This window comes from Aquarana catesbeiana, linkage group LG01, assembly GCF_042186555.1.
Source record: "Aquarana catesbeiana isolate 2022-GZ linkage group LG01, ASM4218655v1, whole genome shotgun sequence".
In the NCBI taxonomy this organism is placed as follows: domain Eukaryota; kingdom Metazoa; phylum Chordata; class Amphibia; order Anura; family Ranidae; genus Aquarana; species Aquarana catesbeiana.
In genome coordinates this window covers 832,713,286-832,739,191 of record NC_133324.1, presented here as the reverse complement: position 1 = coordinate 832,739,191, position 25,906 = coordinate 832,713,286, and the positions used below count along the sequence as shown (strand labels likewise).

At 43.3% G+C, this 25,906-nt stretch overlaps 1 protein-coding gene across 7 annotated transcripts in view; it reads right to left on the bottom strand.

The window, feature by feature from the left end:
- Positions 1-25,906, bottom strand: part of ATP8A1 (ATPase phospholipid transporting 8A1) — a 339,326-nt gene that overhangs the window by 239,858 nt on the left and 73,562 nt on the right. For all 7 annotated transcript variants that reach the window (XM_073608500.1, XM_073608506.1, XM_073608505.1 and 4 more), the window contains exons 3-4: positions 12,726-12,840; positions 3,770-3,869 (exon numbers count right to left, since the gene is read on the bottom strand). In XM_073608500.1, the coding sequence (XP_073464601.1) occupies positions 3,770-3,869; positions 12,726-12,840 (215 nt within the window). The remainder of the gene's footprint in view (positions 1-3,769; positions 3,870-12,725; positions 12,841-25,906) is intronic.

Sequence of the window (25,906 nt, the reverse complement as noted above, 5' to 3'; positions counted from 1 at the left end):
TTTTCTCCCCACCAACCAGCTACCACTGTGATTGGACCCCATGTCCGCCGATCGCGGTTCTGAGACAGGAGAAGACAGATCTTGTGTTTCTGCTAAGCAGGAACACAGGTCCCTGTCTTCTTACAGTACAAGCAGCCCCCACCCCCTCAGTTAGAAAGACCTCCCTAGGGACACATTTAACCCTTTGATTGCCCCTGATGTTAACCCCTTCCCTGCCAGTGTCATTAGTACATTTACAGTACATATTTAGCACTGATCACTGTATTGGTGTCACTGGTCCCCAAGAAAAAGCATCTAAAGTGTCACTTGGTGTCAGATTTGTCCACCGCAATGTCGAAGTCCCGCTATAAGTCACTGATCACTGCAATTACTAGTACAAAAAAAAAAAAAGAAAAAAAATTCCACAAAAATATCCCATAGTTTGTAGACGCTATAACTTTTGTGCAAACTAATATATGCTTATTGGGATTTTTTTTACCAAATATATGTAGCAAAATACATATTGGCCTGAATTAAAGAAGAAATTAGATTTTTTACTGGATATGTTTTATAGCAGGAAGTAAAAAATATTGGTTTTTTTTTCAAAATTGTCGGTCTTTTTTGTTTATAGCACAAAAAATAAAAACCGGCAGAGGTGATCAAATAACACCAAAAGAAAGCTTTATTTGTGGGGAAAAAAGGACATACATTTTGTGTTGAACAACCGCGCAATTGTCAGTTAAAATAATGCAGTGCCGTACCACAAAAAATGGCCTGGTCGGTGCACGGTTGAACGCTGATAGAAGTCACAAGACTGGCATATACTGCTGATGAGAAAAAAGTATTTAACAGTTTATATTTACTAAAAAAATTGCATTTCCATGTTTTGTGGGAGACCAGCTATAGTGAATGTAGGGTACTGGGTTTAGTAACACTTTAAAAATATTACCACCTATATTTTTCTACCTTTTTTTTGACAGAATATGGAACTCACTTCCTGTCCAAGACACAACAGACCTGCCCGTGAGTACTGCTCAGATGTGCTTACAGCAGAAGTGTATTTCAGCACGTTATTGATTTTGACAAGCTGCTGGCTCTACACACCACCTGTGTTTCCTGAGTGCCGAAATACACCCGTTTTTAATGTAAGGGCAAACTTGCCGGTGTATACGAGTCTTGCCAATATCTGCTGTGTGTTTTAGGCTGGGTTCACACCTATGCGAATTTTAACGCATCCAATTTGCGTAGCAGGAGAATGTGAGTGGCTCTCTATGGAGCCGGTTCACATATCTCTGCAGCAGGTCCGGTGCGTTTTGCACGAAAAAGGTGTACTTTTTTGGTCGGTTTCAGGTCCGAATTCAGCTCAACATTTGGGCTGAAATTGGACCTGAAACAGTGAACCAGCGCGCACCGGACCCCTGCTATGCGACGGATGCAGCGATGGTGTCAACCCAGCCTAAATTAGAGGTTCGACACACTGCAAGGACCTGCTTTGCAGATAAAAAAAAAAGCTGGGATTTTGGGGTCTCTTTATAAAGATGCATTTCTCCATGATGATTATAGCTATGCAGGTCAATGGTGACATTAAAAACATTAAAGCATTTAACGTCTTGCTTATAATTCATAAGCTATAGAGTAAAACCTTAGATTGCGAGCATAATTCGTTCCAGAAAAATGCTTGTGATCCAAAGTACTCTTATATCAAACCAAAATTTCCCATAAGAAAGAATGGAAACTCAAATGATTCGTTCCACAACCATTTATTCATAAGTCCTTCAGTTTATAGTCCAAATAAAAAGATTATAGCAATGTGACCAGGTTGTGCAACCATAAAATATCCATCCACAAATGGAAGCTTCCGCAAGGGGATTAGAAGCAAAATCCAGCAGGAGCTACAGAGTATAAAAGAGAAGAGAGGTGCCTCGAAGTGTAGCAATATGGTTACATTTATTGAAGGTACAACATTTACCAACTCACATGGTTGATGATTAAAAGAGGCACATCTAAGTATGCAGGCACCCGGGGTAAAGCTGTCCACATAGACCATCCTCTGCACCACCAGGCTCTCATCGCTGTCAGTCTGCAATCATGACCGGGAAGACTACCCTGCAGTAGAGCGATCGGAAAATGAGGCTTGAACCGCTTGTGGAGCACAGTGTGGAAGAGATGACATCGATGGTGATGCGGAGGACGGTCTATGTGGAAAGCTTTACCCAGATGCCTGAATACTTAGATGTGTCTGTTTTAATCATCAACCATGTGAGTTGCTAAATGTCATACCTTCATTAAATATAACCATATTGCTACAATTAGAGGCGCCTCTCTTCTCTTTTATACTCAGTTGTGACATGATGCTACTTGTAGATCAAGACATCGCTTGTATATCAAGTCAAAATGTATTTAAAAATTTTGCTTGTCTTGCAAAACACTCTCAAACCAAGTTACTCTCAAAGCAAGGTTTTACTGTATAAGCAAATGGCCATTTAGGCAAACTGATGACTGACCAAATTGTCTTCTCCAATAATAAATTCAAGTCAAATCAGTACAGGCTTAAGAACAGGATGAGGGGCTGGGAAAAGACCTGGGGGTCCTAGTAGATGACAGGCTCAGCAATGGCATGCAATGCCAGGCTGCCGCAAGCAAGGCCAAAAGAATACTGGAATGCATTAAAAAGGGGATTCGTTCCAGAGATAAAATAATTCTACCACTTTACAAGACTCTGGTCCGGCCGCACCTGGAGTATGCCGTCTAGTTCTGGGCACCAGTCCTCAGGAGGGATGTGCTGGAACTGCAGAGAGTCCAGAGAAGGGCAACAAAGCTAATAAAGGGACTAGAGGATTGCAGCTATGGGGAAAGACTGCAAGCATTGAACTAATTCTCTCTGGAGAAGAGACGCTTGAGAGGGGATATGATTTCAATGTACAAATGCCGTACTGGTGACCCCACAATAGGGAGAAAACTTTTTCACGCAAAGGAGTTTATTCAGATACACGCCCATTCACTAAAATTAGAAGAGAAGCAATTTAACCTTAAACTGTGTAGAGGGTTCTTTACTGTAAGAGCGGCAAGGATGTGGAATTCTCTTCCAGTGGGGAGCATCAATAATTTCAAAAAACTATTGGATGGGCACCTAAACGACCACAACATACAGCTCTGAGCTGTAGGACACGAGGACAGCAATGTTTTCCAATATCCGACAGGTCTAGCAGAACTAATCTCTTAAAACTCAGTAAATATCCAGGACAGGCTTCACTCAGCTCCTCCTCTGGCCACTGAAAGCCGTCAGATCTTCAGCACAAGCTTATAATAAGCTGCTCCACTCATTGGGGTTTCTGAGGGCATGCTACATTATTAAAGTGTATATATTTTTGCACACTCTTCAATTTACAGACTAGCCCTGTTCATTGGTGAAATGCGCAAAATGCTTTTCTTTGCCATTTGTTCAAATCAATACATACCTGCTGTACAATTCAACTGACTGAACACCAAACACACATGCAGACATACAGTATTCTTGATTGTATGCTTGCACCATAGTAACATTACATAACCATCAGCCAGCGTATCAAGTCCTCAATGAACATCAAAATGGCAGCATAAACCTCCAGATCAGAATAATAAGGTAGATCTACCACTTATGTAAAGACTTCTTTTTTCTGATTCTGTTCTGATACATTGCAATTATAAAACTTTTTTTCAATACACATTTCGTCATCTCTTTGCAACATAGGTTTACTAACTAAACAGCCAGGAAAGTACAGTGCATTCAGTTTAGCATTATGGAGCTCACCTGAAGCAAGGCAATGAACAGGAAAAACGAGTTGGCTGCTCTTCTGAACTGAGAGTACAGGAATCTTGGCAGGAAGGTGAGGGCATTGTATTTTGCAGTGCTGGAAATTATTAAAAACACAAAACAAAAAAAAAAAACAAAAAAACAGCATTTTAGTCTCCATACATTTTTTCAGCAATACATTTCTGACTTCCCACAGATATTGTTGACCCAGTAATAAGGCAGCATTCATTCTAAAAGCGTTATTGAAAATTTCCACCAAAAAAAGATCTTTATTTAAAAACAAAATGATCGTCCTTAAAGTGTAAGTAACCCCCCTATCGTTTTCAGCCAAGGAAGTTGCAATCTTTGCCTCTGTTTAATCTAAAACTGCCATGATGCTGCACATGTGATCAGTTATGACACCAGCCATTGGATGGTTTGACAGTTTGGTTGAGAGCACAACCAATAGGAGTGTTACATTTTCGGCACATGCCGGAACTGAAACTGTTTAAAGGATGGGTTTACTTCCGCTTTAAAGTGGTTGTAAACCTCAGACATGACTTATGAACAAAGACTTTCCCTCTATATTGTGTACTTGGTTCAATTAGGAGAACTAAGTGTCATTTCTGTTTGCGGCTTTGTTCCTCTGCTATCTGCATGAATCACTTCTGATAAGTTTTTCTGACACCAAAAGAAATAAGGTGACAGGGGAGGGACCTCCAGCTGATAGACAGCCTCAGCTCTGTTCCTGTGTGCTGTGTGAAGGGAGGCGTGTCCCTTCCCTCCAATCAGCTCTCCTCACTGAGCTCTGCAGAGTGTAATGTTTTCTGACAGCTTAGACAAGCTTTATAAGTATTGCACTTTGAAGGGATGTAGAGAAGACTGCAGATAAACAGGTTGTAGGAGGATTTCTCTCATGTCTGTGTATCACCTGAGGCCAGTTACTTCACTGGGTATATGTGAGGATTTACAACCACTTTAAGATGCAAAAAATATTTACTACTTAGTCTAGTTTTTTCTGGCTCTCTGATATAACGAAGTACCGAAGCTTTTCAAAGAGGGGGCTCGGTCATACAGCTACCACATAACCACCCTAATTGTAGGCTCTCTGTAGAATTGCTCTCTATTAACTTGCTAGAATAGCCCAGCTGAACTTATAAGTGACTTAAAAAAAAAAAAAAAAAAGACTGTGGGGAAGTAGTGGGTAAAAGTCAAAAGCCTAGTACACACAATGAGATCATCGAATGAATGACCATCCGTTTTCTTTTTGTTTTGTTTTTTGCGAAAATGAAGAGGTTACCTAAAGTACAAAAAATCTCATACGACAGGACAAAAATTTGGAAGGATTTCATGTATTGTATTTTTGGACGAAAACTGTACCGATTAACCACTTCAGCTCCGGAAGTATTTACACCCTTACTGACCAGAGCACTTTTTACAATTTGGCACTGCGTTGCTTTAACTGGCAATTGCACAGTCATGCAATGCTGTACCCAAACAAAATTTGCATCTTTTTTTTCCCCACAAATAGAGCTTTCTTTTGGTGGTATTTGATCACCTCTGGTATTTCTAATTTTTTTTGCGATATAAACTAAAAAAAGACAGAAATTTTTGAAAAAGAAAATGATATTTTCTACTTTGTGTTATATAAAAAAATCCAATAAACTCAAATTTAGTCAGTCATACATTTAGGCCAAAATGTATTCAGCCACATGTCTTGGGTAAAAAAAATTAAATAACTGTATATTTATTGGTTTGCGCAAAAGTTATGGCGTCTACAAAACTATGGTATATTTACTGGAATTTACACAGCTTTTAGTTTATGACTGCCTATCTCAATTCTTGAGGTGCTAAAATGACAGGGCAGTACAACCTCCCCCCCCCCCCCCAAATGACCCCATTTTGGAAAGTAGACACCCCAAGGAATTTGCTAAGAGGCATGTTGAGCCCAATGAATATTTTTTTTTGTCACAAGTGAGTGAAAAAGGACCAAAAAAATAAAACACTTTACACAAAGTCGTCACTGAAATGATATATTGCTCTCACAGGGGTATATGTGGAATTACACCCCAAAATACATTCGGCTGCTTCTCTGGAGTACTGGGATACCACACGTGTGAGACTTTGGGAGTCTAACTGCATACAGGACCCCGAAAACCAATCACCGCCTTCAGGCTTTCTAAGGGCATACATTTTTGATTTCACTCCTCACTACCTATCACAGTTTCAGAGGCCATGAAATGCCCAGATAGCACAAAACACCCCCAAATGACCCCATTTTGGAAAGTAGACACCCCAAACTATCTGCTGGGAGGTATGTTGAGTATTTTGCAGATCTTTTTGTCACAAAGTTTTGAAAATTGAAGAAAGAAAAGGAAATTTTTTTTTCAATTTCCAAAACAAATGAGAGCTGCAAAATACTCACCATGCCTCTTAGCAAATACCTTGGGGTGTCTACTTTCCAAAATTGGGTCATTTGGGGAGGTTTTGTGCTATGTTGGCATTTCATGGCCTCCGAAACTGTGATAGGTAGTGAGGAGTGAAATCAAAAAAGTATGCCCTTAAAAATCCTAAAAGCGGTAATTGATTTTGGGAGTCTAGCTGCATACAGGACCCCAAAAACCACATGTGGTATCCCCGTACTCAGGAGAAGCAGCAGAATGTATTTTGGGGCGTAATTTCACATATACCCATGCCATGTGTGAGCAATATATCATTTAGTGACAACTTTGTGTAAAAAAAAAAAGAAAAAAAAAAAAAATGAATTGCAATTTTCCTGAAACTTGTGGCAAAATACAAAAAACATTACATGGACTCAATGTGCCTTTCAGCAACAGATTAAAATGGTGCGTGTAGCAATTTTTTTTTTTTTTAAGTATTTGCGCAGCGATTTTCCAAACGCAATTTTTGGGGAAAAAAAACACTTTGAATTTTAATGCACAAAAACACACTATTCTGCCCAAAGGTTTGGTGAAATATAAAAGATGATCTTATGCTGAGTACATACCAAACACGACATGCTTTAAAATTAAGCACACCCGTGCAGTGGCTACAAACTATATACATTTTTAAAAGCCGATTTTTACACGGTCGGTTTCATTTTTTCTCTCTTCTATATCATTTTTATTGTTCTCACAGGGAATTTAAATATCCACTATGCCTGTGGGTTAAATGAAAAAAGAGAACCTAACAGATACCTCCATTCACAATGATCGATTATTGGTATGCTCACCATTAGAATACTGTCCTGCATCCACCCACTTCTAATGATGGGCATACATGCATTGCTCTTTATTTTCCATTCAGCCCATGGGCCGAGCGAAAAAAAAAGAACCTAACAGATTCCTCCATTCACATCGATCAACGTGGATGAAGAAATCTCTGCCAAGAATGGTAAATAAAAACATATGCCAAAGCATAGGGGCAATCCGCCCCCAATGTCCACCTCTGCCCCTATGCTTCGGCATATATGCTCTTTTTTTTTTTTTTTTTTTTTTTTTAACTGTAGTGGTGAAATTACCTCCTACAGTGCCGGAGTCGCTGCTTTACATATCGCAAGAGCAAACCCTGTTGCTGTCAAAATAAATACACCCGTGCTGCAGCTGAATGGCATACTTGCAAAGCAAAAAATGATAAACAATAAAACACAGTAATATTACAATATAAGAGTAGGACATACCTGCCAAGCAAACACGATTAAACACAGTATTAATAAAACATTAGAATTAAGCATAAAATACAGTAAAACAGAGCAGAATAGAGAGAGAGCAATAGAGGGAAGACCAATAAAACGACAACTATTTTACTATTTTTGGCTTTATTTATTTTTTACACTTTTATTGTCACTATAAACGCTCCAACTTAGGGTCTCGCAAAATGTGATGGCCAACTAACATCTTTCGAGACCCTGTCTGATAGTGCGCCCCTGGGACTCTGCCGTGCTGTACCCTATGCTAATACTCCACTAGTGTGTGGTAGCGATGGAAACAGTCACCAATGCAGAGACCAGGTTGGCCAGGACAGGAGGGACAATAAAAGTGGGTGTCACGAATATATCCGCGTTTTCTACAGATGACATCTTCTTTGGGGTGTTCTTTTGGCAGGAGTACCAGAGAGGACATCCGGAAAATGCCTCTAATGCATCTGGCTCACTGCATTTGCATTGGGAAACTGGGCCACAGCACCATCTGGAAACAGATAGGCTGTGATGATCTCTTCCTGGAATTTTAGGAAGGATCCAGTTCTTCCTGACACTTTGTATAGCACATAAGGGTTCAGCAGAGCCAATTGGAATAAGTATACAGACACTTTTTTAATACCACCTTCTGGCCGCTAGTGCTTGCCAGTTCACCAGAGGTTTGAACGGCACTAGTACTGGCTCTCTGCTCCATACGAGAACCATGCGGTTGTTGCACCTGAGCAACAGAAGAACGGGGTTGAGTACGCATGACCTTAACAGGGATCACTACTCCATCAGAGCCATCTGTCAGGGTGCCGCTGCTGTCTACAGGTTTGTATACTAAGCCTGAATCTGAATCTGTTTGGACATTTTGGCCACTAAATTTATAGGTACAGCTAGAACGACTCACAGGTAAAAGAGCACCTGGTTGTCAGCGACTGCTTGAATCGCTACAAAAAAATTAACTGTTAGTGCTAGCAGGGATCAGGCGTGACTCTGCTAATGCTGCAGTTTTGTGTACTGTGTTTTGTGACTGTGATCCATTGATACTGCACTTGGGTGGGCTGGGCAGAGGGGCTAAACGCAGGTGTTGGCAGGTCTCTGGGCTGATCCTACTAACGCCGCGTATTTGGGAACACCATACTACTGGGGAAGCTAGTATAGATCTGATCAGATCAAAGATATTGATCCGTTCAAACACTATACTAGTAAGGGAGGTGTATGGTGTGTGAGTGTGTTAGCGCTACTGGCAATAAAAAAGATAAAATCTAATGCTGTCTGGGACTGAAGCGGACGCTGACACCTGACAAAGATCTGTACACTATACTAATGCCACAGTGACTGGGAGTGAAAGGGTTAACTGGGGGTGATCAAGTGGTTTAACCTTTATTAGGGACTATATGGCGGGTACCCTAAACTTATCTGGGACGACCGCTAACTGCCCTAACGCTGTTTGGAGTCACAAGTGACACGAATACGGTGATAAGAAAAGAGATCTGTACACTATACTAATGCCACTGTGACAGGGAGTGAAAGGGTTAACTGGGGGGGTAATCAAGGGGTTAAAACCTTTTTTATAGAATCTATGGGGGTACCCTAAACTTACCAGGGCCTACCACTTCCACCAACTGCCCTAACGCTATTTAATGTCCCAAGAGACACCAGTACAATGATCAGTGAAAAATCTGAAAACTGCACTTGGTGGCACTGTGACAGGGGGTGAAAAGTGCACCTGTGTGTCCTGGTGTACTCAGAGAAGTCTTCTCCTTTCGCGCTGGAACCGAAAAGGACTCCACCAAGGGAGATGACATCACTTCCTCTGCCAGTGTTTACATTACAGACAGAGGAGGCATTTTATTCGCCAGAACCGATCAGCAGATCCAGGCCAGAAATAATTGGCCTGGGCCTGTAGATTGATCAGTTCTGTAAAATATCCCATCGCCGCGGGGGCGCGCTCCCCCTACCCGCACGCATGGTACAGCTTTGGTTATTCGCGCAACGAGCTAACCTGCCACAGTATAACTGTGGCGGCTGGTCGGCAACTGGTTAGACAAAAATTGTATGATCTGGTATTGTATGAGAAAAATGTGTTTGTCCCTTCAGAAAATTTCGGACAAAAGCTGTGTACTAACGATCAGATTATCGCACAATCCCTGCAAAAGCAGTATTTTCTGTATGATTTTCTGATTATGGAAGGATCTTTTGATTTAATTGGGATCTTCTATTTAAGCCAGTCTGGATGACATCACATAGTGGGCCAGTAGGTTAACAATGCTATAAACTCAGGTATCGGCAACCCCCGGCACACGTGCCAGACTTGGCACGTGGCCGCCCTTCAGGTATAATGCATTTCTCACAAAGCTAGTTTTAAAAGAGTACCGCCTCTCTCCTCTCCCTGAAAGCTGCAGCAGGTGGGGCTGAGGATTCCCCGCTGACGTCAGTCGCGAGGGGAGGAGGAGAGAGGCGCAGGGTCACGTGAGCGGCGATCTGAAAACTGGTAATAAACTGCTTATTTTTATAAAAACAGACACGGGACATAGGATTAAACAGAAAGGATGTATAAAGATTAAAATGAAGCTTCAGCAGCAAGAGGGGAGGGGAGATGACAGGGAGGGGAGGGAGGAGAGAGGACAGAGGAGGACAGGAGACAGCGGATGACGGAGGCACCTGAATTGACCACAGTGTCAGGGCTCAGCAGCCATGATAAACCGTGGTCAGTTTACAGAGGGGAGGATATAGCCAGGCGGGATCAGCCAGGTTTTTTTTTTTAGGAGTTACAGAGGGCCAAATTACAAAGCACAAGCACTGTGCTGCATAACATGCTTTAAGGGAACAGGATCAATATTTTTTTATTAGGTTAACAAACGCTGGGTGAAGGTAATCAGGGTACACTGTGAAGCCATAATTATGTGTGTGGCAGAACTTGCCCTATGGAGAACACATTGCATTACAAACAGCTCTGTAGAGGCTCTAAAAAGGTGTGTTTTAAAAATTAAGAAATTCATTTATAATAAGGATAAAAAAAAAAATTGGGATTTTATCAATTATTTTGTTGGTGTCAAATTTATATGGGCACCCTAAAAGTCCCATCAACATTTTTTGTACTATTTTCAATAACATAAGGCTTGTTGGTGCCTGATTTCCAACTCCATTGTTTTTGTAGTATTCCCAGGGTAGTGATAACTATCAGATATGCCCCATATTCCTCAGGACTTGGACTTCAACAGCAAAGTCTTTAAAGCCAGGGACTTAGAAGCAGTGTGGTAAACTGGTCCTCAGGACCAGATGATTGGCTGTATCCAGGTCCAGGCCCGTCACCATACAAAACAGAGAATGTTTTAGCAGGATGAGGCATTTTGAATGCCCAGGCTTATATTCTTTGGCAAGGTCAATGCAGGAAGCTCTAAGTCATCAAGGCATGAGGATGCTGCATCAATAAAGACTGAAAAGGTGCCCTTAAGCTTTAGAGAGATATCAGCATATCGACTCCTTCCGTGCCAAATCCTCATACCTCATCTTGCATGTCTAAATTGCAAACCAGATATTGTTGTTTGAGGGAGGTCAGAGACCGATTTTAGGACTCTAGAAAAGTTGACCTGTAAATTCTAAAGTGGTATTAGAAATTTCCTCCCTTGACAAGCAAGAGGAGTGGGCCACTCCAGGTGGTATTTAGGACCCTAGGAAGGGTTCATGCTGGGGGTATCGATCCGGACTGACCGACATGATTAGGGCCCACAGGGGAGATGCTGCACCCCCTGCCTTGTTAGCCAAATGTGAGCCAGCGGTACCCCCATGGCAGCCCCCTCCACCTGCTCCTATGATCTGCCGTGGTATAGGTATGAGAAAATTCCACTTTGGGAGTACTTAATACACTGTTAAGCAGGAAGGGTGAACTCTGCCTGTGAACCTCACTGAAGACAGTAGGAAGTTTAGAAAATATGTCCCAAGGTATTTCAAGTACAGGTGGTGAAAAAGGCAGGAGGTGTTGAGCCAGGTCCATGCATGTGTCCCACGATAGCGCTCACATGTACAGAAAGGCTATGCAGGTTCAGTGGATGCCCAAGAAACAAAGAATGGTGCCAAACCCTCCAAGTACCTTTTTTCCTAATCGATATAGAGCTGTCACATGACCCAGCTCTTACCCAGACTGTCTGCAGGGAAACATAAGCAGGAGGAGCTTTTGGTCCTCTGCTGCTGGTCACTTTAAAAAAAATACAGCATTTGGAACACAGAGTAAAAATAAACATCAATAAAATGGTTTTAAAATCATACAAATTTGTATTTGAAAGCAAATCTATTATTTTTGGCAATATTGTGAGTGGCTTTCTGCTAATCACAGGATGTGTGAAGAGGAAGGTGAAGCCTCCACCAATCTACATATAATATCCCACCCCTGTTGTGTTTAGCTGTTTAGTGGGTATGGTGGAGGAGTGAGAAGGTTGCCTGTTATTTACCACTGAGTATACTCCCACATGTGTGATTCTAGGGTTACATGGGCTGCTCAAATGTGATCAAGGAGGAAATGCTCAGCATAGAAACCCACTGAAAACAGAGCATGTGCACCAGCTGCCAACACTGCTCTGCAGTAATGATGCGGGTTAATGACACTTTGAAGATTTGTGACTTGAGTCTTTTGTGCTAATAACCCCCAATTTCACAGTCTTAGCTGTATAACTGCTATAAACAGGAAAGTAAAGGTGTCTCACTGATTTTGCAGTCTAACAGACCTCAAAATTAGACCTATTGCACTCAGTCATCAGCTCCTATTAGCAGAACTGTTCAACACTGCTGTGCTATTGTATTCCAACAGCAGGGATTCACCTCCCATCAGAATACACAGATCAGTGCTGCAGCCATTGGCTGACTGAATGCTGGTTTCCAGCAGGGCCATTAGATCTGCTTCTGTCGAACAAAGGGATACATGTGTAATGGAACACGTCCAGTTCCTGGATGCGTATACGTTATACCCAGCTTCTCTCATCTATGACAATCCAAGAAGTTGCAAAATAGTTTACTAAGGGATCCAATGGTATGTATAGTGGCTGGGTAGAAGGGATGATTCCTGCATTCTCATATCCTCACACTGAGCTCCTAAAGCCACTGGAGGGTAAGACCTCCGATTCTTACATCTGCACTGAATGGTTTTGGCTACAGCCAACTGCAAAGAGTACAGTAGAGAAGAGAACAGTACACTAATGGTATCCAAACAAGGCATGTAGCAAATATATATTTCCCATATAAACAGCTGGCCTTCCTGGAACTTTTATCCATTTCAACCCTACAGAAAATCCGTACCTGACATGGTTGTTGCAGTACTTTACAAACTGAGGCTGGTTAATGAAAATCGTTCTCATTTCATCCTGATCAGCCAGGGAGGTCTTTTCCGACACATCATCGGTCTTCTCATACCCTGTTAAGAAAAGATAACAATGTATTTTGCCATTTACAAACTATGCAGGAAATGTCAGAACATTTCACAAACAATGACAAAGACAGTTAACAGCATTAACAGGCCTAGAGGAGTTTATTCCACAGGATAAGAGAATAAGCAAGAATCTGCCATTTTTGGGACAGAAGTGTAAAAGTGGATGTTTCACATACGGTACATTCTTAAGAGTATAAAAAGCGTAATACTGTATAATTCACAATCATGTATTGCAGAGATCAGGTCTTGTGTTCAATTCAAACACAGCAAGCTGTCATCTTTAGAATCTTCATGAAAAGAGTGCATATTTGAGCAAAATAAAAACATAGGCAGTACACCTTTGAAAACATGCGCATTTCCCTTTGTTTTATACCTTCAACAAATGCTGCAAATACAGAAAATGACCAGTTAACAGGTAAGAAATCCAGTGGGTTCCTAATCTTCTGTACACACTCTGCTGCACCAAGATCAGGGTTTTTTTATTTTTTTTATTATTACACTGATTACACAATCATCATGACTGTAAGCAATCAGTTTCCTTACACTGGCTGCACTCATGCTTGTTTACTACCGTGATCGCTGTGATTGTTCACAGAGATGACATGGGACAGGGCCAAACACATTGGCCCTGCACCTTGAACTGTGATCCACTGTGCCCAAGGGCCTTGAGGCCATCAATGAGCGATGAGAATGGGAGGATGACGTACCGTAACATCCCCCCGGATCGTTGCTAGTCCCATCTGGCCATTTATATACAGTATAGTGGCTGGGTGGGAATCTATTAAAGTGGTTGTAAACCTCTGAAATGAAAAATTGAACAAATCATATTGCTGTATAGTGTGGACTAGCCTCAATCCACAGCGCCTAGTGCGATTTCTGTTTTGTCATTCCCCTGCAGTTTGAATGTGTCACTTCTAAGAGTCTATGCTGACACCACAGAATCTCAGGAGACAGTCCTGCTGCCCATCCAGCACACAGAAGATGATGACAGCCTCAGCTGTGCAGGTTTTCCTATGAGACTGTGTAGAGGGGGATGCGTCCATTCCCTTAACTCAGGTCTCAGATTACACTCGGCTCTCCTCTCTGTTCTGCAGTGTGAGACATCAGACTCCCACCCTCTGCCCGCTGGAGCTGAGAAACAGCCTTTGATCTGTGTGTTTTAGGAGACTAAAAACAAGTGAGTGCTGCAGATAAATGCTTGTACCAACTTATGTAGGAGAATTTGTTTAATCTCTGGGTATCTCCTATCATGTGGAATGTGCATGTAATGTGTGGGTTTACAGCCATTTACATTTGGCAATGTCACAAATTGTGAAAAACCTTGCAGGAAATCTCTGAAGAAACATTGTGTGGTCACAAAGGATATGCCATTATGTCCAATACATTTCAGGCAGCGCCAACCTTGCTGTATTTCAGGCCTCTGTGCAGGGGCTTCGCGAGGGGGTGGCTATTGGGGCTATAGCCAAGAATCTGGGACCCATAGCCCCGAGTTTGCCGCAGGGTCCCTGCCTAACCAGTGGGTTGCAGCCACGGCTGCTGCGGCTGGCGGGCTGGCTTCTTGAGACAGGTGGAGGAGAGGAGAGAAGTAAGCGGGCGGACAAGCAGAGATAACTTCTCTCTCTGCCCGCTCCACATCAGCGCTCTTCACAGCTGGGACTCTTCAATGTGGGAGCAAGGTGCGGCGGCAGCAGAGAGAAGACATCAGCTCTCACTGCCTGTCACACATCAGCGCTCTTCCGCCATCACAGCACGGTGGAGTGGAGGTCACGTGCTTCTTGTCATCGGTGGAGATCCACTTTGCAGCCAGACCCCCTTGTTTCAATGTCGGAGGTGCGGCGGGGAGCAGCAAGATGACACCTCTCACTGCCCGCCCCGCATCACCGCTCTCCTGCCCTCACTAAATAGACCAGTGCTGCCAGCTTGCCAACAATGCAGTGTCAATGCACATTTGGTGGCACTGGCTGGCATGGCAAGTGACAATCCACATCAGTTGGCAAGTGACAACCCACATCTGGTGGCCGGTGACGTGGCAAGTGACAATTTGCAAATAGTGGCAGGAGATGTGGCAAGTGACAATCTGAAAATGGTGGCAGGAGATGTGACAAGTGACAATCTGCAAAAGGTGGCAGGAGATGTGGCAAATGACAATCTGCAAAAGGTGGCAGGAGATGTGGCAAGTGACAATCTGCAAAAGGTGGCAGGAGATGTGGCAAGTGACAATCTGCAAAAGGCGGCAGGAGATGTGGCAAGTGACAATCTGCAAAAGGTGGCAGGAGATGTGGCAAGTGACAATCTGCAAAAGGTGGCAGGAGATGTGGCAAATGACAATCTGCAAAAGGTGGCAGGTGACGTGGCAATCTGCAAATGGTGGCGTGTGATGTGGCAAGTGACAATCCACATCTGCAGCCAGGTGAAAGTGGCAAGCGACAATCCACATTTGGGGGAAGGTGACGGTGGCAAGTGACACGCTGCATCTGGTGGCAGGAGATAGGGCAAATGGGACACGCCCATGGCTCCCACCGATTCTGCATTATGGTGAGTTGAACCACTTCATTATATATTAGAATGCAACAATAGAAACAATGCGCTTCAATCACCCTGACACCATATCAACCATGGTGCCATGATGATTGAAACGCCAACACCAGCCATTGCCCGCAAAATATGGCTTACCACTGACGTGACAACCTCCCCCCTCCTCTCGCAGGCCTGCAAAAAGATTGGTGACCACTGCTATGGGCTCTAGCCCCAGATCTTTTGCAGACCTAGCAACGCCCCTGCCTCTGTCACAAGGCTTTTATCTTGTATGATACACAGTGCTTAGTGCGCACATTCTGTAAGAGAGTTTGCAGTTTTTATTTGCATTTTTTTTTTTTTTTCCACATTCGACTTTTTATTGGTTTATTTGCTGGTTTTTAACATAGATTCTTATGCTATAGAATTGTCTGTTTAATTATTGGTGAACCATGTGCCATGGAGACGAATCACAATGTCCTGGATGCGGATCCGATTTTGGGAGCAGGATAATTATTATTGTGCTTTTTGACCTTCTGTAAAAAAGTCCAACAGATCTTGTGAGTTTTAGTTATAAGATGGTGAATTGCGATTTCACCTAGGTGTATGCACAAGAGAGCCTGAATGAAGATACATTAATTTGGACTTCTTGATCACTAGGTGTTGATTTCATATACCTTTTAATAACCATATTTTTTGATCATCAGATGTATTCACACAAGACAAATTAGATCTCACCTGCAATTAGCAGATTCATCAGGTATGTCCTATTTTGCAATTGCTGTCATAGTAAATCTTTCCATATGCATGGTTTACTTTTTAGACCAAAAAGGCAGAGAACCTTAATGATCCTCTGTCAATGACTGTCCTGCACCTGTCTGCCGAGATTATCTGAACGTCTGACATGACATCGCTATTCTGGAACGGAGAGATTGGATTAAGTGGGAAATGTCGATCTACTGTGCACTACAAGTAGACTAGAAGACAAGTAGAATTAGGTTACATGTTCGGAATAGCTGGAAGTCAAATCAAACCATTGTCCTATCTAGAAGATAGCATATCTTCCTTATCAGCTGTAATATTTCAGGACCAGCAGTAATTTGCCCACGCAATTTCCAACACATCAAATTTTCTGCAGACTGATAACAAAAATTGTAATCTTCCACAGTCCAGTGTAGCGGAACTGGGGGCTTTCTGCATCATCCCAGCGGCACTCATAACATTTGTTAATGCAATGATGAATAAATGTTTTAAAAAAAGTGTGCGGGGCGGGGGGGGGGCGAGGTAAACAATTTAATTTAAAGTACAACTCCAGCCAAGTTATATTTTGGATTATGGGTAGCATGAAGGTAAGAACATTTCTTAGGTCCGTATTGTGGTCTATGTCTTTGTTGGAGAAAATAGGTCTGTAAAGGTTTTCATTTAGCCAGAGTATGATATAGATAGTAGTAATTAGTCACATTCAACTTGTCTTGTTCTATAAAGAGGGTCATGCACACCAGCTTTTATAGGCTTATTATGTGCCTAGTGTCATTTCCCAACATTTTCCAGGACCAGCATACATTGAATGGTTGTACACGGCCCTGCTCCTGTAAACGTTGATGTTTTCATGCGTCAGCATTTACTTGCACATCCGATGTATTTTCTACGTTCGAAAATATGTTGCTAATGCTTCTTTAACCACTTCAATACCAGTCACTTAGACACCTTCCCGCCCAGCCCAATTTTCACCTTTCAGCGCTGTTGCAATTTGAATGACAATTGCGCGGTCATGCTACACTGTACCCAAACACATTTTTTATCATTTTGTTCCCACAAATGGAGCTTTCTTTTGGTGGTATTTGATCACCTCTGCGGTTTTTATTTTTTGCGCAACAAATAAAAAAAGACCGAAAATTTCGAAAAAAAACAAGTTTTTCTTTGTTTCTGTTAAATTTTTTTGTAAATAAGTACGCTTTCTCCTTCAATAATGAGCACTGATATGGCTGCACTGATGGGCACTGATGAGGTGGCACCAATGAGGTGGCACCGATGAGGTGGCACTAACGGGCACTGATGATGGGCACTGATAGGCGGCACTGATAGGCGGCACTGATAGGCGGCACTGGTATGCGGCACTCATAGGTGGCACCGATGGGCACACATAGGCGGCACCGATGGGCACTCGTAGGTGGCATTGATTGGTATATATGGGTGGCACTGATGGGTACTTATGTGTGGCACTGATGTGTGGCACTGATGGGCACTGATAGGTGGGCACAGACAGGTGGCACCGATGGGCAATGACAGTTGGCACAGATGGGCAATGACAGGTGGCACTAAAAAAAGCATTGCTGGGCAGATCTGGGCATTGCTGGGCAGATCATGGACATAATAGTGCCAATCAGTGCCCATTTGTGGGCACTGATTGGCACAGATTGGGCACATGTGGATGGCCATGGGGTACATACCTGGCCATCCACGTTGCCCCTTCCCTGGTGGTCCTAGTGGCATCCCTGGTAGTCCAGTGTGGTGATCTGAGGGGGGGCTGCGCTGATAAACAATCAGCGCAGACCCCCCCTGCCAGGAGAGCCGCCGATCGGCTCTCCTCTACTTGCGTCTGTCAGACACGAGTGAGGAAGAGCCGATCAACGGCTCTTCCTATTGACAGCGCGATCAGCCGTGATTGGACACGGCTGATCACGTGGTAAAGAGCTTCCGCCGGAGGCTTTTTACCAAGATCAGTGTAGCGGTGTGTCAGACTGACACACCGCTCCACCGATCGCCGCGATGTGCGCCCCCGGGGGCGCGCTGCGGCATGTTATCCTGCTGGACGTCATATGACGTCCAGTCAGGATAACAGAACCACTTCCCGGACGTCAATCCGCTATAGGGCGGGCGGGAAGTGGTTAACCACTTCAGCCCCGGACCATTTGGCTGGCCAAAGACCAGAGCGCTTTTTGCAATTCGGCACGGCGTCGCTTTAACTGACAATTGCGCGGTCGTGCGACATGGCTCCCAAACAAAGTTGACGTCCTTTTTTCCCCACAAATAGAGCTTTCTTTTGGTGGTATTCGATCACCTGTGCGGTTTTTATTTTTTGCGCTATAAACAAAAACAAGCGTCAATTTTGGAAAAAAAAAAAACGCAATATTTTTTACTTTTTGCTATAATAAATATTCCCCAAAAATATATAAAACATTTTTTTCCCTCAGTTTAGACTGATACATATTCTTCTACATATTTTTGGTAAAAAAAAAAAAAAAAACACAATAAGCGTGATTGGTTTGCGCAAAAGTTATAGTGTCTACAAAATAGGGGATAGTTTTATGGCATTTTTATTAATTGTTTTTTACTAGTAATGGCAGCGATCTGCGATTTTTATCATGACTGCGACATTATGGCGGACGGATCGGACACTTTTAGCGCTATTGTGGGACCATTCACATTTATACAGCAATTAGTGCAATTAAATATGCACTGATTACTGTGTAAATATGACTGGCAGTGAAGGGGTTAACCACTAGGGGGCGCTGCGGGGGTTAAGTGTGTTCTAGGGAGTGTTTCTAACTGTGGAGGGGATGGGCTACATGTGACATGACACTGATCACCACTCCCGATCACAGGGAGCTGTGATCAGTGTCCTGTCACTAGGAAGAATGGGGAAATGCTCGTTTATTTTATTTTTATTTATTTCAGGTACTTATATAGCGCCGTCAATTTACGCAGCGCTTTACATATATATATTATACATTCACATCAGTCCCTATACCCTCAAGGAGCTTACAATCTAAGGTCCCTAACTCACATTCATACATACTAGGGACAATTTAGACAGGATCCAATTAACCTACCAGCATGTCTTTGGAGTGTGGGAGGAAACCGGAGTACCCGGAGGAAACCCACGCAGGCACAGGGAGAACATGCAAACTCCAGGCAGGTAGTGTCGTGGTTGGGATTCGAACCAGCGACCCTTCTTACTGCTAGGCGAGAGTGTTTAAATCAGTATTTCCCCGTTCTGACTCTCCGTGAGATGATCGCGGGTATCCCCATGGACATCGAGTCCGTGGGACCCGCGATCTCACTCACGCAGCGCTCGCCCACAATGGCGCTTCTTAAAGGGCAACATACAGGTAGGTTAATATGCCTGTACGTGCCCTTCTGCCGACGAATATCTGCGTGAGACGGTCGGCAAGGGGTTAAAGTGGTTATAAAGCTTTGTTTTAAAAAACAAAAAAACAAAAAAAAACAAAAAAAAACAAATATGTCAATACTTACCTACTCTGTGCAATGGTTTTGCACAGAGCAGCCCCGATCCTTTTCTTCTGGGGTCCCTCGCCGGCGCTCCAGGCCCCTCCTCTTCATTGCTGCATCCATTGACACAGACAGCAGGACTAGGCCCATCCCATCCCTGTGTCATCAGATTTTATTGACAGCCACGGGAGGCAATTGTTCCCGTTGCAATCAATCTGTCCAATGACGAGAGAAACAGCGGCAGCAGATGTTGTGTTTGTGCACGACGCTGGATAGGATCGGGCTCAGGTAAGGAAAGGTGGGGGGCGGGAAGCTGCAGCACAGAAGGTTTTTCACCTTAAAGCGTCTGTACACTGTGGCTGGTTAAAAAAAAAAACACCTGAAAGGCAGTTGTATAATTTGCTAGTATGCATCGCATACTACCAACATTATGAAATACTTATCTGAGAATAAAGCACTCCCACGGCACCTGGTCACCGCTGAGAGGGTCAACATCTTCCCCCGGTCTTTCTTCCGGATTTGCACGCTTCGGCTGTGTGACTGTCTGAAGCCACGATGACATCACTGCCACGCATGTGCACAGGAGCCCTCTGTTCCGGCACGTAGCTCTGAAGTTCTGGCAAGGCATGCCGAACCTTCAGAGGACATGCACATGTGATGTCACTGGCTGCATGCAGGGTGAATACCTGTAGGTAATACTAAACAACGTGGGCTTTACTACCGCTTTAATGCACAGAATGCATTAAGGCGAAAAACTGAGGTTTTGAAACCATTTTAAAGCGGAGGTCCGCCGAAAAAATAATATTAAAAGCCAGCAGCTACAAATACTGCAGCTGTTGACTTTTAATATATGGACACTTACCTGTCCAGGGAGCCCGCGATGTCGGCAGCTGAAGCCGATCTGTCCGTCGGCGCTCGGCTGCTGCCGCCGCCATCCTCGGTAAGAGAATAAGGAAGTGAAGCCATGCGGCTTCACTTCCTAGTTCCCTACTGCGCATGCGCGAGTCGCGCTGCGCATCCTCTCTGGTCTCTGCTGTGTTCTGTGTCTCCAAGAATACAGCGGGGGAGGACAGTGTAGGCGTCGGAAGTGGCGTAGGTCACCGCAAGCGCTGTGGTGATCTATGCCAGGAAGTGGGAGCAAATACCTGTATTAGACAGGTATCTGCTCCCTCCTCCCCCCTGAAAGGTGCCAAAAGTGACACCGGAGGGGGGAGGAATCCAAAAAGTGGAAGTTCCATTTTTGGGTGCAACTCCACTTTAAATCACTGTTTATCCCCACATTTACAAAAGCATAACTGTGTACAGCTATTTGCGTGTATGGAAGGCTGTACGTGGCAAATGCAGCTCCTCAGGAGCTAGGAGGCAACGGGAATTACACTAGGCATATAATCATGCCTATAAAAGCCCTGTGTGCAAAAAACCCAATGTTGAAAAGATTTCATTGCTTATCCAATAGCTTCTTGGATGCAAACATGTCTTTAACACTACAGAACAAGTCCAGCTAAATATGTCTGACTACTACTAGCTCTAACGTATATATATTTTTTTAAAGTAGATTACTGAGATTTCAGGAACAGGAAGTGAGGGAAAACCTCAGCAGAGACTGTACTAACTGGTTGACAAGTTCCTGCACTATCCAAAATTACACTAAAAAGTTGCTGAATAGATAAAGACGAATAGAAGAAAACATGGCCTCTTGGTGGATCCCGACTTCCGTATTTTTCCTGAGCCTGGACCTGCTGAGTGACAGCTTTAGCCCACTGTCTGATAAAAATGGGTCAGTCACAGGAGGGCAGAATGAACTGCACTTCTTTGATCCATTGGAGAAGCATAGCCAAAATATCTTTGTAGGTCTTGTAAGCAAAAGCCTGGGACCGGAATTACTATGTTCTCTGCTGAACAGTAGGATCAGAAATCAGACCGATTGATCCTCCTTTATCTAAGATACCATGATCACATGTCCCTAAACAGGCTATCCCCACCTTTATTATCCCATGAATACTGCTTCTAGACTTACCCACCTTACCAACCGCTCAGTGTCCACTACCCCTCTCTGCCAAGCCCTCCACTAGCTTCTGCTGGTCCAAAAAAAATAAAATAATCTATACACAAAAACACACAAAGCCATCTACAACTCTGCCTGAGTTGCATCACCAATCATAAACTATCATCCTCTTTGCTGCTCCCAAGACCGCTTTGCTTTCTAGCACCCTTGTCACCTCCTCTATTCTCATCTCCAGGATTTCAGTAGTTTCTCCCATCCTTTCCCCAATCTGTCCAGCTAGTTCAGTAAAGTCCAGCCTTTAGGCAATCTCCTCAGCTCTTCAGCAGATGAGTCAGTACAGTAAGCCCATACTTAAAAAAAAAAAACACACACAAAAAAAAAAAACACAAAACAAAAATCACTTGCCTAGATGGCTTCAGCACCCATGCCAGCTGCAACTCCCCCCCCCACCTCTAAGACCGAGAACTGAGTGGTCAAACACCGCTGATCGTTCAGCCTGCAAAAAGCTGGTAACAAAGTCAGGGGATCTTTGCACTGCCTCTCCATTGCTCATTGGAGCGCCGGGCTGTGAAGGGGGCGGAAGCAGCTAGCTCAGGCTCGCAGCAACACACTGATCGGCTGAGCCAGCTGCTCATCCAGGAATCTTGGTGGATCCCTACTTCTGGATTTTTTCTGAGCCTGGACCTGCTGAGTGACAGCTTTAGCCCACTGTCTGATAAAAATGGGTCAGTCACAGGAGGGCAGAACGAACTGCACTCCTTTGATCCATTGGAGAAGCATAGCCAAAATATCTTTGGCTATATTTTTCCTTGAACCCAACATTTACTTTCTTCATCAGCTTACCCCCAGTTATCACCTTCTTGTATTACTTGTCCTTTCCTTTTGGATTTTAAGTTCTCACGAGCAAGGCCCTTTAAACCATTGAGTTGTATGGTAACTACACTGTTTCCCTAAAGAGCTGCGCAAACCGCTGGAGCTATATAAATCGTGTATAAATATTAATGTCTGGGATTCTGGTTGCCTGAGCACAAAAAAAAAAAAAAATCAGCCCTCCTATAATGTTATCATAGCATAACATTTGAGTATCGATCGTCCGTAAATGTATGTGTAAACCGATTAAAATCTTTACCATGGCAGTGTAAATTTCTAAAGTAATATTTCACCTTTTTAAAATTAGCAGCTTTCATTAAAAGAATACATGGCGATCCTGCCATGGAGGTCCTTATTCAGTCAATTCTTTTTATGGGTTGACAATGTTTTGTTCCCATCTCTGAACTGCTCATCTGTACTGTCACCCTTATATTATACACGATTGTGTCAATGCTCAGTGCATAGGCATGTATTATCGTTATCACTATTAGGAAGCCCACCCTGAGAAAGGTTAATGCCGAGTGCATGCAAGACGGCAGGAACTGTCTGATAAAGGCTGCAGGAGGATCAGCAACACAGATGGGAAAAAAAAAAAAAAAAAGGATGAAGGAAAGTTAAAAAGTATTGTCTACTCTAAAGCAAAATATAGCAATAATGGTTTATGGTAAAGAGTGCTTTAGCAGAATGAATGTTAGCCAGTTAAAAAGTTTACATGGACTTTAGCAATGCAAAAAAAAAAATACAAAAGTCACTACAAGGGTCCAGTAATATCCAATTAGGACTTGAAAAAAAACAGACACTTTTGCAATCAATCCATCCTTGCTGTGCTATTCAGATGCATAACATGCAATGGCTCGTAGAGCCTGCAATATTCTGCCGGGCCTTCGCCAGATCTGACTCTAGTAAACATGATCACACGGGCGGGGCAGCAAACCTGCACTCTCTCTACATGTGCCAGCTCATTATAAAAACAGATGCCAGCAAGTCATACAAATCATTCACAGAGCTACGTTAAAACGCATATGATGGGTCTTTTCTCCTGACACAACACTAATAATACAGAGTCATCTCACAAATATGATACAGTAGCCCTCTGTTAAGGGGGAGGGTTTAAAAAAAACAACCCTCCCAAAACAGGATAGTGCACTAAATCTGTAGGTAAACCAAAGCCAGAACCTTCACATGGAGGAAGAGGGGGTAAAGATGGCAGTGCCTTCATCCCAGGACGGAGAGTCTGAAAAGAGGGGAGCGAGTGACGCTCCCCCACAATATTGAGCACCAGCTGCCACTGCTGGCGTGGCACTGGAACCCTCTGACGTGCAACCGGACCTCTAAGCCAATGATCCCCATATGGCCACTGGATGCCTAGACTGGCTTGAGCCATGCTGGTTCTCCAGCATTAGGGTTGTCCCAATACCAATTTTTTAAGACTGAGTACAAGTACCCGCCAATGCCGATTCTTTTTTTTACTGTCATGTGACAGTGGCACGTGTGTCAGTTTTTTGTTTTTACAATTTTATTTTTTACAATTATTTATTTTTTTTTACAATTTATTTTGTTATGTGTTTTTTACAATGCGTTCTTTTTATAAAGGGGGGTGGGGGGAGTGAACAGTGTCAGTGTGTTTTTTATTTTATTTTTTATTATTTTTTACAATTAATATCTTTTTATCATTTATTGCAATTCTATTATTATTATTAGCCCTGTTGGGGGGGTTTGGTAAGATATCCGGGGTCTTAACAGACCCCTGACATCTCCCCTTTGAGACAGGCAAAGGGACTAAGGACACATGTTTCCCAGTCCCCTTCTGAGCAGCCTCAGCTGCACTGAAAATGAATGGAGAGGAGACAGAGGCTCCTCTCCATTCATAAACTGAGACATCGTAATCACAGGTTACGATGTTTCAGTTATGTGAATGGACAGAGTCAGTTACTGCCAGATTTACTGTCTCCTATCTCCACTCTCCATCCTGCAAGATCGAGGGGGGGACACGGAGAACGGAGGGGGACAGAAAGGAGGAGAACAGAGGGGGACAGAAAGGAGGGGGACACGGAGGAGAACGGTCAGAGGTGATCGGTGCAGCTTTGGGGGCAGTTACAAGCACTGATCACTGTGTAGATTTCACTATAGCAGCTGTAAGTGCGGGGCGGGGGGAGCAGGCTGTCAGGCTTTATTGAAAACTATACAGGGTGATCGGTGCTTGTAACTCCCCCTCCACACAGATCACCCTGACTGTCCAGGTATCGGGTGAAGCATCGGAGCATTTGCCCAAGTACAAGTACTCGGGCAAATGCTCGGTATCGGTAACGATACCAATACTAGTATCGGTATCGGGACAACCCTATCCAGCTTCCAGCTAAAACTAGCTAGAGAGTTCCAGACCAGAAGGAACAGGGTTAACCACTTCAATACTGGGCACATCCTCCCCCTTCCTGCCCAGGCCAATTTTCAGCTTTCAACGCTCTCGCACTTTGAATGACAATTGAACGGTCATGCAACACTGTACCCATATGAAATTTTATCATTATTTCACACAAATAGAGCTCTCTTTTGGTGTTATTTATTCACCACTGGGGTTTATTTTTTGCTAATTGGAAAAAAAAAAAAAAAAAAAGGTTTGCCTTATTTTTCTTCTTCACTGATGCAAGCCCGATGCATGCCCCATGGGACGCCCTCCCAGAACGGGGGTTAAGTTGTTAACTAAAATAACAGCAGCTACATTTAAACTATATTGCAATAAACAGCTTCACCTACCAATATACTGGAAGGAGACCACTACACACATACAGTAGCACAGACCTAGCTATCTGGCACGGTGCATGTGAAATAACAAGCACAGGGCAGTGATACTCTGTCACAAGACCCATAATACCCATAGCAGCTGCAATTTAACTTTTAGATCATAAGTATAGTTGCATAATAGTTCCTTCTTGGGGTTTAGGAGCATGGACAGGACATGTGGCTGAAACTCTCCCTTCACTTCCTCATTCCAGGGTTTCAAAAGATAACAACCCAAAGACAGGAAGTGCATACATAATATATTCACAGGCATTTTCACAATCAGAAAGTTGCGGACAGCAGATCCCTACGATACCAAACTATACACTAGTTAAATAAATACACCTTCATGTCGTTCTAAGAATTAGGCAACAAGAAGCATGTCTACAGAGAATGTTATTATATTTTTCTATTGCAGCTACTGAAGTTGGACAGCTTTTTACATCTCAGAGTCAGATTAAGAGACTTCCTTTCACCTCACTCCCAACTTTGCTTATACTACACAATGGTTCAAATCCCAGCCTTCTCTGTTTATTTTACATGATGGTTCAAATCCCGGTGTTCTTGTTTTTTTATATACAAGATGGTTCAAATCTCGGCCGCCTTTGTTTTTTTTTGTTTTTTTATACATGATGGTTCAAATATCAGTCT